The 12,591-nt window shown below is 43.2% G+C and overlaps 1 protein-coding gene across 1 annotated transcript in view; it reads right to left on the bottom strand.

The window, feature by feature from the left end:
* Positions 1-958: 958 nt before the first annotated feature.
* Positions 959-12,591, bottom strand: part of LOC103518123 (phosphoserine phosphatase-like) — a 15,061-nt gene continuing 3,428 nt past the window's right edge. The window contains exons 5-7 of the mRNA XM_008483178.3: positions 4,928-5,091; positions 4,316-4,385; positions 959-1,239 (exon numbers count right to left, since the gene is read on the bottom strand). Coding sequence (XP_008481400.1) covers positions 1,142-1,239; positions 4,316-4,385; positions 4,928-5,091 — 332 coding nt within the window. The 3' untranslated portion in view covers positions 959-1,141. The remainder of the gene's footprint in view (positions 1,240-4,315; positions 4,386-4,927; positions 5,092-12,591) is intronic.

Raw genomic sequence — 12,591 nt, 5'->3', positions numbered from 1 at the left:
CATTAAAAACGACATTTTTTTCGAATGTAAATGATTTTGTTTTTCATGAAAATAATGTGATTTGCTTCCCCCCTTCCTTCGCCTCCTTATTCTTCTTGTTCTTCTTCTCCTCCTCCTCCTTTTCTTCTCCTCCTAATGATTTTGTTTTTCATGAAAATAATGTGATTTGCTTCCCCCCTTCCTTCGCCTCCTTATTCTTCTTGTTCTTCTTCTCCTCCTCCTTTTCTTCTTCTTTTTCTTCTCCTCCTCTTTCTCCTTCTTCTTCTTCATCTGCTTCGTCCAAATGTCATATAATAACTCGGGTATGTATTGTATGTATTTGTATTTTATGTTTTACACAAATCAACGCAACGGCGGGATGTATTATTGACAGGGGCGGGCTTTGGTCTGTGTCATAGCATGTCTAACCTCTTGTGCAGCCTGCTCAGATGATGGGCAGACCACAGTGGCTTAAATTTTATGAAATTAACCAATCAGATTGCTTGATCCGAGAATCAACTTAAACATAGTTTTAAACTTAGATTTTGGCCCCGACCATAGGCAAGACAAACAAACTTCATCAATACCTACACAAGTTGGACATACAGGCCCCCAAAATTAATAGTTCATTCCTACAAGGAAAAGGAACTTATCTAAAAAGGTACATCATATTTATAATAGAATTATTACTATTTTTTTTTTTACGAGGTTTGATAGAGGGATCTCTAATTGTATCGTCCCGAAATCGAAGAAAGAAAGAAAGAAAGAAGACAGACAGGCCCCCAAAATTAATAGTTCATTCCTACAAGGAAAAGGAACTTATCTAAAAAGGTACATCATATTTATAATAGAATTATTACTAATTATTTTTTACGAGGTTTGATAGAGGGAACTGTAATTGTATCTTCCCGAAATCGAAGAAAGAAGACAGGACAGGAGAAAGCCAGCCATTCCGATTTACGAACCTTATTCCTTCAGGCCCCAGGCGGGAATCGAACCCGCGGCCTTACAAGGCAGACGCGCTACCAACCAAGATAACTAGGCTGGCTACTTAATTATAAATTTAATATTCTACTTGTATATCACAATAATGTTACTGTACAAAACGTATTCAGAGGCCCACAGAGGACACAATAGGGGTGGCGCTCCCAAGATAGGACCCCTAGCACTTCTTGTAGCCCTGGGACAGCTCCTTGAAGTCCATGACGAACCAATCAGCTGTCGACTTGACTTGGGGCCGGACCACGTTGCCTCCATAACCTAGGAAACAGACAGAGATGAAATGAAATTTCGGAGGCCAATGTCTGGCCTGCTAGAGTTCAAACCCCTTGTCCTCATGAGGCTGAGTGCACCCCAAACAGGCCAGCAGAACGCTTTGTGCCGGCCAATGTAGGTGGTCTGTCCGGAACTTAGGCATAAATTCATCTATGATGAGAGACATACTACGGGATGAGCATGTTATGACAAAGAAAAATGGTGGTCCTCATGAGGCTGAGTGCACCCCAAACAGGCCAGCAGAACGCTTTGTGCTGGACAATGTAGGTGGTCTGTCCGGAACTTATGCATATAAATTCATGTATGATGAGAGATGAGAGACATACTACGGGATGAGCATGTGATGACAAAAATTGTCACATTCCATCCTGATTCAAAATGGCGGTGGTTCAAAGTAACTTAAGAGACACGTGTTGTTTGTGTCAGAGCAAGTCCAACTTGCATTATGATCCGTTGCCCCCATCAGATGAACGAGGAGACGCATATTGCTGCTTGCTAATTTATGTAGCCTATGTTGGATTTCACCAATATTTATTCAGTCATTAGAACCCCCATCAGATGAACGAGGAGACGCATATTGCTGCTTGCTAATTTATGTAGCCTATGTTGGATTTCACCAATATTTATTCAGTCATTAAAACTCCTATTAAGCTAACAGCCAGTTTAGTAGGTGGTTCAAAGCCATACCTCTTACGCCACACTGATCCCCTACAAAGGACGGATCAACCATTAGGTGGTCCATTAGTTATTCTAATTAGCTACATAATAAATATATTGAAGCTAACAGCCAGTTAAGTTCCATTTTGTATTGGCTTAACTGGGCTGTTAAGCTAACGGGCTCTTTGAGGCTGGAGAGAAGGTTGGTGAAATCCACCATAAAAGTATTAAATCAACAGAACAACCAGCAACACTGGTATGGAACTCACCAATAGTAAATAATCCGTAGAAGTAAGGCCAGCCACTCACATCAGGTAGACCTGAACAACCAGCAACACTGGTATGGAACTCACCAATAGTAAATAATCCGTAGAAGTAAGGCCAGCCACTCACATCAGGTAGACCTGACAAAAGGTACACCTGATCAGGTCTACCTGATAGTATGTGTGCTCATCAGGTGTCAGGTAAACCTTTTCAGCCGTACCTGTCAATCAGAAATACACTACATCACGTCACGTGAAGTCATGGGGAGTCAGAAGGATGTAGTTTAAAGTTTTCCCATAATATTGGGGGTAATCTCGTTCAGGACAGCCACAATACGTCATGTCACGTGATTACTTCACTTTAGGTAATGGTAGTAGGTACCTATGTTTCTACCTTTATACGTATTGTCCCGAAATCAAAGAGAGAGTCCAGGATAGGAGGAAGCAAGCCGTTCTGACAACAGGTACACCTGATCAGGTCTACCTGATAGTGTGTGTGCTCATCAGGTGTCAGGTAGACCTGACAGACGGACCTCTTCAGCAGTATCTGTCAGGTCTACCTGATAGTGAGTGGCTGGCCCAAGGAATTGAAATACCGAGTGTGGAATTCTGTCAACTTCAGGCTTCAGGATTATCAACTCGACTGAATAGAGCCCAAGACTTTCCGAATGAAGCTCGTTACCATTCGACGAACCTTACTTCTGATTGAAAGTTGATCCGTTGCTAGGGTTGCTCCCTTTGTCGTTGGAATGCTGTATCTTAGGGACTTGGATAACTCGGAAGTTCAGCAACACCAAGGAAAGTTGGTATCTGGATGGGCGATTGAAGACCAGGCGCCGCACAGTGGCAAGTTATTTCCCGCCGACCTTATCGGGGTTCCTCCTCAGAATATTGAGGATAGTTGCATCGAAGGCTTCTCGAAACCCTTTCTCTCCTCTCTCTGTACCGTTCCTGAACGGTTGATATTCGCTAAAAGTCTCCTATACATATACATTTGTACTGAGCGATCTGATTACAGGGTGGCTCATTGGAACGTCACAGTCGGCACGGCGACAATCAACAGGCGTTAGCAGAGTGGCAGCAGGTGACTCGGTTAAAAATTCATCTCACCCTCGCCTCGACTTTGCTGAACTTGTCTCGGAATCTGGATTGGGGCTACCCTAGATTGTTTTCAAAAGGAGTGCTCCAAAGATCCCTCTGATTTTCCCTTATCGTCTCGAAATCGAAGAGAGGAGGACAGGATAGGAGAAAACCAGGCGTTCCGAGAACGAACCTTATCTGATTAGGATAAAGTTCGCCCCGGGCGGGAATTCCATCTGCCCTCTGGCGCTTAGAGGGCAGAAGCACCAGAGCGCTACCCTCCGAACTAGACTGGCTGAAGAGACAGAAGATCGACCGAACCGAAACACGTCCAGGCGGACCTGATACGAGACGGTCCCTGATAATAATCAGACCTGACAGGCGGACCTGATAAGCTGTACCTGTCAGGTCTACCTGATAGTGATTGGATGGCCCAAGAGGCACCATTTCCCACTCCGGACGTTGTGACCGGGTTGGCCTCAGTGGAGAAATATTCAAAGTGGGAAATGTCAAGACAATTTCGTGGGATAAAAAACCTTGTGAGAGGGATTTCTTCTCGTAAGATATTTTACCGTTGTAAACGGCTTCATTTGAAGGGTCCTCATGAGGCTGAGTGCACCCCAAACAGGCCAGCAGAACGCTTTGTGCTGGACAATGTAGGTGGTCTGTCCGGAACTTATGCATAAATTCATGTATGATGAGAAACATACTACGGGATGAGCATGTTATGACAAAAATTGTCACATTCCATCCTGATTCAAAATGGCGGTGGTTCAAAGCCATACCTCTTACGCCACACTGATCCCCTACAAAGAAACGGATCAACCATTAGGTGGTCCATTAGTTATTCTAATTAACTACATAATAAAAATATTTGGTTCAAAGCCATACCTCTTACGCCACACTGATCCCCTACAAAGGACGGATCAACCATTAGGTGGTCCATTAGTTATTCTAATTAACTACCTACATGATAAAAATATTTTAATAAGCACTATTAATTAGGTACTACTACATATTACCATTTTGTTTCAGATTATTACCAATTCAGATTGACTTACCAATACAGATGTCGGCGGGTGGGGCCGCCTCCATGTCGGTAATACCATCTCCAACCATAACCACTGTTACCTGATAGTGTGTGTGCTCATCAGGTGTCAGGTAGACCTGACAGACGGACCTTTTCAGCCGTACCTGTCAGGTCTACCTGATAGTGAGTGGCTGGCCCAGGGAATTGAAATACCGAGCGTGAAATTCTGTCAACTTCAGGCTTCAGGATTATCAACTCGACTGAATAGAGCCCAAGACTTTCCGAATGAAGCTCATTACCATTCAACGAACCTTACTTCTGATTGAAAGTTGATCCGTTGCTAGGGTTGCTCCCTCTGTCGTTAGAATGCTGTACCTTAGGGACTTGGATAACTCGGAAGAGTTCAGCAACACCAAGGAAAGTTGGTATCTGGATGGCTGATTGAAGACCAGCGTAATTTGAAAATTCCCTTGATTCAAAGAGGTTCAATCTGACACGATGCCACTCAGCGACTGACGGGACGCGACGTTTAAAGCAATCCCTCCCAAATTAGCCTGTAAATCCTGTGGCTCGTTCCTAAAATACAGAGTGTTCGAAAAGTCCTGTAAGGGGTTTAACTAAACCCTCTTGACGACCTCTTAACGCCAGATTCTTTCAAACCCGTACGAGATTCGCCAAAAGTTGAACGTGACTGGTAGATGTTGCAAGCTTCGCCAAAGGCTTTGCTTGCCTTCAGACTCTCGATGACTTTGGCCTTGCCAAAGTTGTCGCTGGTGGGTTCGTTCAGATCGAGACCCGCGTATGTACCTGGGAATGGCCAAAATAGATTTTTATGAAGACAATGGAGATGTTAAGGTAGAATCAGAAATACACTACATCACGTCACGTGAAGTCATGGGGAGTCAGAAGGATGTAGTTTAAAGTTTTCCCATAATATTGGGGGTAATTTCGTTCAGGACAGCCACAATACGTCACGTCACGTGATTACTTCACTTTACGTAATGGTAGTACCTATGTTTCTACCTTTGTACGTACCGACCTTATCGGGGTTCCTCCTCAGAATATTGAGGATAGTTGCATCGAAGGCTTTTCGAAACCCTTTCTCTCCTCTCTCTGTACCGTCCCTGAACGGTTGATATTCGCTAAAAGTCTCCTATACATATACATTTGTACAGAGCGATCTGATTACAGGGTGGCTCATTGGAACGTCACAGTCGGCACGGCGACAATCAACAGGCATTAGCCGAGTGGCAGCAGGTGACTCGTTTAAAAATTCATCTCACCCTCGCCTCGACTTTGCTGAACTTGTCTCGGAATCTGGATTGGGGCTACCCTAGATTGTTTTCAAAAGGAGTGCTCCAAAGATCCCTCTGATTTTCCCTTATCGTCTCGAAATCGAAGAGAGGAGGACAGGATAGGAGAAAACCAGGCGTTCCGAGAACGAACCTTATCTGTTTAGGATAAAGTTCGCCCCGGGCGGGCATTCCATCCGCCCTCTGGCGCTTAGAGGGCAGAAGCACCAGAGCGCTACCCTCCAAACTAGACTGGCTGAAGAGACAGAAGATCGACCGAACCGAAACACGTCCAGGCGGACCTGATACGAGACGGTCCCTGATAATAATCAGACCTGACAGGCGGACCTGATAAGCTGTACCTGTCAGGTCTACCTGATAGTGATTGGATGGCCCAAGAGGCACCATTTCCCACTCCGGACGTTGTGACCGGGTTGGCCTCAGTGGAGAAATATTCAAAGTGGGAAATGTCAAGACAATTTCGTGGGATAAAAACCTTGTAAGAGGGATTTCTTCTCGTAAGATTTTTTACCGTTGTAAACGGCTTCATTTGAAGGCCCCAAGAGGCCCCATTCTCCGGACGTTGCTTTATCCCACCCCGTACGCGTTTGATTATTATCAGGGAACGTCTCGTATCAAGCTGACTGACCGAAAACAAAGACATCTCATTCATTGATGCCAACACAGTTCTGATAACGGAATGATAAAAGCTTAATTATTCTGGTATTTATGTTTCCCCGCGAGGGACATAGCTTTTTATGTACGTTGAACATACTTTACATTAAGACATATTACGGGTAACATTAATACTTATGTTTGTAGAGATAAATGTTTGTGTGTATGTATTTATGTATTCGCTGTATATGTAGAGGTATACCTAATATGTATATTACTTGGAATAATACATGCATGTAGATACCTATGTACATACCTACATATGAGAGATTGAGAATAAGTTATATTTTTCGGATTTGTATTTTTTACACGTGTAATTTTTTTTGCCGTTTTTTAGACTCGATTACTCGAACCATCAACCTTCAGATCCGAATCGTCGAAGTCCATGAAGGAAGACAGAATAGGAGAAATCCAGCCGTTCCGAGAACGAACTTTATCTGTTTAGGATAAAATCCGTCCCGGACGGGAATCGAACCCGTGACCTAGCGCTTACGAGGCAGACGCGCTACCCTCGAAGATAACTGGACTAGCACACCAGATGTCTCTAGAGGCGTTACGCGATGGTTAAAGGCAACTTGACGCCTCGCCAATGACTCGAACTGCGATCTTCTGTCCCAAATTCCCAGAAGTTCACCCATATTCTTAACAAAAGGATAAAGAGGATTTCCTCATCTCAGACGTTCAGAAAGGAAGTTGGACCATTTCCTAGAACTCTAGTAGACAAAATGATAGCCCAGCACTACCCTCGAAGATAACTGGACTAGCACACCAGATGTCTCTAGAGGCGTTACGCGATGGTTAAAGGCAACTTGACGCCTCGCCAATGACGCGAACTGCGATCTTCAGTCCCAAATTCCCAGAAGTTCCATATTCTTAACAAAAGGATAAAGAGGATTTCCTCATCTCAGACGTTTAGAGAGGAAGTTGGACCATTTCCTAGAACTCTAGTAGACAAAATGATAGCCCAGCATCCAACATCTACTTGTGTTTCTTACTGAGGAATGCTCTTGAAGTCTGAATTGTTTGTCTATCTATTTCCTTTCAAATCTAGGTCGATAAGTCGATTGATTTCTAACATTCGTCCCTTGAAGATTTACCAGTGTGACAGTCCCAAATTCCTTGACGTCATTTAAGGAAATGAAGAATTACTTATAGTTATCTAAAAAGGTTTACGTTTCCAGTTTTAAAAATCGTTTAGCCAGCCCAGTTAGCTTAGTTGGTAGTGCGTCTGCCTCGTAAGCGCTAGGCCGCGGGTTCGATTCCCTCCTGGGGCGGATTTTATCCTGATGGGATAATATCTACCTTGTAAGCGCTAGGCCGCGGGTTCGATTCCCGCCCGGGGCGGATTTTATCCTGATGGGATAATGTTCGTTCTCGAGCTGGCTTTCTCCTATCCTGTCTTTCTTCTCTCTTCGATTTCGGGACGATAAGACCATAGCAGTTACAGTTCCCTCTGCCAAACATCTTAAAAAAAAAAATCGTTTAGGACGCGTGTGAGAATATTGTGTAGGAACTAGGAAATATTAGGAGTTCCTTTGAGACTTTTGAGACACCACTGAAGTCGATTAACGCTCAGCTTAGAAGCTAACAGTGTGTGGCGGAAGAGGAGGTAACATCTTGAGATCTATGTCTCTCAGACCTCAGACGGTCTACACACGTTTAGGTCTGTCAGACCCTTCTGAGTTCTGAGAGATTGCGGTCTGAAGTTTTTCACTCCCCACACTTTCCGACAGACCGTCTGTCGGAGGTCTGAGCGCGAGTGGCTGGCCTTACTATAGGATTTCTCCTATAAATCTATGGGTGATGGTTGCCCACAATTCCCACCCGTACGGGCACACTACCTAGTAAGTAATAAGAACAGAAAATGAATAAGAAATAAAACACCCAAGTCAAATAAAATAAACCAAAGTTGTAATAATAAAATTCCGTTAAAAATAAATAATAAAGTAATAATACGGTAAATAAAATAACAGATAGATAGGGGGGGGGGGACTTTCAACAGGGAGGATACCAGCCTGAAATTTCCCTCGCTAAAGAAATAGCAAAGGTCAAGCGCGAAGGGCATCCACTCGTAAAATTTGTAGCCAACCAAAATCAAATGTCAGCCCGAAGCAACCACCCTAGCCCCCAGCTAGGGCTGATTGATAGGCTGACGAAAAAGGCCGAAGCCGATAAATTCATTAATAGTGGCTTAAATTTTATGAAATTAACCAATCAGATTGCTTAATCCGAGATGCTTAATCAACTTAAACATAGTTTTAAACTTATATTTTGGCCCCGGCCATGTGTAAGACAAACAAACTTCAATACCTACACAAGTAGGTAGGACATACAGGCCCCCAAAATTAATAGTTCATTCCTACAAGGAAGAGGAACTTATCTAAAAAGGTACATCATATTTATAATAGAATTATTACTATTATTTTTTACGAGGTTTGATAGAGGGAACTGTAATTGTATCGTCCCGATCCCAGATGGTCACCCTTCCGGATAGTGACCAGACACGTAAAACTTAACTTCAATGAACCATTAGGAACTGGTACATTCAACGCACTAAGCCAGCCTAGTTAGCTTAGTTGGTAGTGCGTCTGCCTTGTAAGCGCTAGGCCGCAGGTTCGATTCCCGCCCGGGGCGGATTAAGAGTATTGGTCTCCTAAGTTGTCATCATTTTAATAACATTAGTTACCTATTAGGTACCAGAGAGAAACAATTAAATAATATGTACCCATTTAACAAACTTCTCGTGGGTAGGTATAGTAACCATGTTTTTACCCCTCCTTTAACCCCCATTTTATTGGTATCTTTGATTTTACCCCTCCTCCTCTTATCCAATATTCCCCTCCCTCGCTTTTTCGGATGAAGAAGAGGGGTGTGGAACTTTGACTCCTTTTGGGTAACTATCATTTTCTCAATAGTTTGCTAGGTCTAGATAGGGAATTATTGTAACCAGTGGCGTAGCGTGGTCAACTCCAAGTGTAGGGCGAACACTAATTTCTATTACAATATCTATCTAATAAGAATACAATAATAATTATTTAAAGTCAATATATTTTAAGGGTATTTGAGTGGAATTTTTGAGTGTATGGCCGCCATACACGCCCAACATGGACGCTACGCCACTGATTGTAACATAGTTAGTAAAGGGCAAGAACCCGTTTGATGTATCAAGTCTTATATTATAAGAACGAGATCCATTCACAGTTCACATTTCACAGTTCATATTAATAAGAATACAATAATAATTATTTAAAGTCAATATATTTTAAGGGTATTTGAGTGGAATTTTTGAGTGTATGGCCGCCATACACGCTACGCCACTGTTAGGAAGATAATTATGAGTAATTTTAAAATTCCCTTGATTCAAAGTGGTGCAATCTGACACGATGCCACTCCAAAGCGACTGACGGGACGCGACGTTTAAAGCAATTCGTCCCGAATTAGCCTGTAAATCCTGTGGCTCGTTCCTAAAATACAGATTGTTTGAAAAGTCCTATAAGGGGTTTAACTAAACCCTCTTGATGACCTCTTAACGCCAGATTCTTTCAAGCCCGTGTATAATCTTCGCCAAAGGTTTAGAACGTGACTGAAGATGTTGCAAGCTTCGCCAAAGGCTTTGAATGTGTTCATCAAAGGTGTTCTTTTATTCTTTTGAGCATTTGTAACTGACTCGTGACTTTTTCAATCTGATAAGAAAGGCGGGAACCCAGCCACTCGACCTAAACACATGACCACACCATGTATAATTGTATACTTATGTACATATCTATGTAAAATTTAGGTACATATTAGCCTCTACAATCTATACAACGAAATCTATTACGTCACAGCTCATACGTAAAGACATACGTCCATCAGGTATTCAAAACAAAGAGTTGACGAAAATAACAAAACCCAATTATGAAATCAGGTTTGTTTACCAGTAGTCACAGTAATTACATGGGCAGGAACACGGGTAAAATTTTACTGACAGATGCCTTAATTTCGTAAATTTTATGAGTCTGGACTACAGTAAAGAAGAAAAATGAACCTCGAAGGCGGGGATTGGGGACCCTCAATACGACCCTGCACACCACTCATGGATGTGGTTTATGCCCTATTATAAATGAAATCGTCTAAACGGTAAAGAAGAAAAATGAACCTCGAAGGCGGGGATTGGGGACCCTCAATACGACCCTGCACACCACTCATGGATGTGGTTTACGCCCTAATCCTATTATAAATGAAATCGTCTAAACAGGTAAAGGTACTCACGATTGAAAAACGCCCAAGAAGAATCCTGCCAAGAATTTTTGAATTTTTCCTCTCGTTTTTTGAGAGTCCCAAACTGTCCGCTAGTGCTTCCAAAGGTCACAGATAGTTCTTGAAGCCGTCAGAGAAGCTCGAGTTTGTCCCAATGTCTTCAAACCTTCTTAAAGAACGCTCCAAACCTTCTGAGAGAACGCTCCAAACCGTCACAAAGGCTCCACACCGAGACAGACTGCTCCCAAACGCTTCCCTAGCAATAGAAACACTGTATACAGCATGTACTGAACTAGAACTGAGCTACCTCACTCCGGCGATCCTCTAATCAATTCGCGTTATCAATTGAATGTATCAGGGTATCAAATTCAACAGGTTTATCTAATCAAAGCACATGGGCTGACGTGGGGCCCTACAGGGTCCGGAGTGGTCTCCTAATGGGGCCCACAAGTATCACGGGAGAATAGAGTAGAAGCTTCTTTTTCTTTGCCTTTTCCCATGTTCATATGGGGTCGGCGTTTGTGATCGCTTTGAAGTCAACTGGTCCCCGTGTCTCCTGCCAGAATGAGACTCAAAAGTCCTTTTACTCCCGCAGTCTAAACAAAAATGGACGCGGCACTCAAGGGATCAATCAAGAAGCGTTATCAATTGAATGTATCAGGGTATCAAATTCAACAGGTTTATCTAATCAAAGCACATGGGCTGACGTGGGGCGCTACAGGGTCCGCAGTGGTCTCCTAATGGGGCCCACAAGTATCACAGGAGAATAGAGTAGAATCTTCTTTTTCTTTGCCTTTTCCCATGTTCATATGGGGTCGGCGTTTGTGATCGCTTTGAAGTCAACTGGTCCCTGTGTCTCCTGCCAGAATGAGACTTAAAAGTCCTTTTACTCCCGCAGTCTAAGCAAACAGAGGAGGTCAGTGCAATAGTGCTAAACGAAAATGGACGCGGCACTCAAGGGATCAATCAAGAAGAGGCTGCCTGGAAATCACAGGAGCCAGGAGGTTGAAATTTCACATTGAACTTCTGCCATGAGCTGTGGAGCCTTCTGAGAGCAGCCACTCCCGAAATGAGAGCAAAAGTGACCCCCTACCCACGAACTATGTAATTACCTTTTATAGCGAACCCACGCCCTCCTGTTTACCAGGAGTGTTGACCACTAGGCCACCGAGGCGTAATGGTCGTACAATCATCTCAGCTTGAGCAAAAACTCCGAATGAGGTCTACAGTTCACAGAACTACTAGTGTACCTAGTCTCAGCCTCAGCTTGAGCGAGGTCTACAGTTTACAGAAACACTAGTAGTGTACCTTTTTTATTTTATTTTATTTTATTTTTTATTTTTTTTTAAAGATGAGTGTTTCACCGCCGTTTTTATTTCGTAGCAATGAAACAACTGCTACATTAGACGCATGTGGTCTGTGTCGTAGCATGCTGCATGCCCATTAAAGATGAGTGTTTCACCGCCGTTTTTATTTCGTAGCAATGAAACAACTGCTACATTAGACGCATGTGGTCTGTGTCACAAAAAATAAAAAACAAAGTTAATAAACAACGTTTATTTGAATGGTATGTTCTAGGTACTGGATGCCAGGGACCGCCCCATCCCGTAGTATGCCTCTCACCTAATTACCTTTTATAGCTAGCGGGGATAACACGTTGAATCTCTGAAAGCTGAACTAGTTTCCAATGAGTTTGTAGATCACCGAAGTTAAGCAACTTCGCGCGAGCTTGGTATCGTGATGGGTGTCCGGGCAGTAGACTTCATGTAGAACCCTCAACGTGTGATGTGGGGGCCACTTTGTCTCCACATGTCGTGCTGACTTTGCCTGGCTGGATGAGGTTAATATGAGGAGGCGGTTCGCTGAATTGAGGTTAAAAAAAATCCCTGTCACTAAAAAAAGGGGATAAAGAAACCCTGAGGAGTTATACAGTGACGTTAAACCAAAAAATTGTTTGGGCACAAATGGGCAGGTAGGTAAGATCAATGGATTTCGGCGGAAAAAAGTTATCGTGTGAACGTGTTTTAAACGATGTCGATCAACCACAATGCGGACACAACTCTTTAGCTGATATGACTGTTCTGCGAAATATGACTCTTTT

Source organism: Diaphorina citri, unplaced genomic scaffold (genome assembly GCF_000475195.1).
Source record: "Diaphorina citri unplaced genomic scaffold, Diaci psyllid genome assembly version 1.1 scaffold2082, whole genome shotgun sequence".
Lineage (NCBI taxonomy): Eukaryota > Metazoa > Arthropoda > Insecta > Hemiptera > Psyllidae > Diaphorina > Diaphorina citri.
Note: the sequence above shows the minus strand (reverse complement) of the source record. Positions and strands in the feature narration are given on the sequence as shown.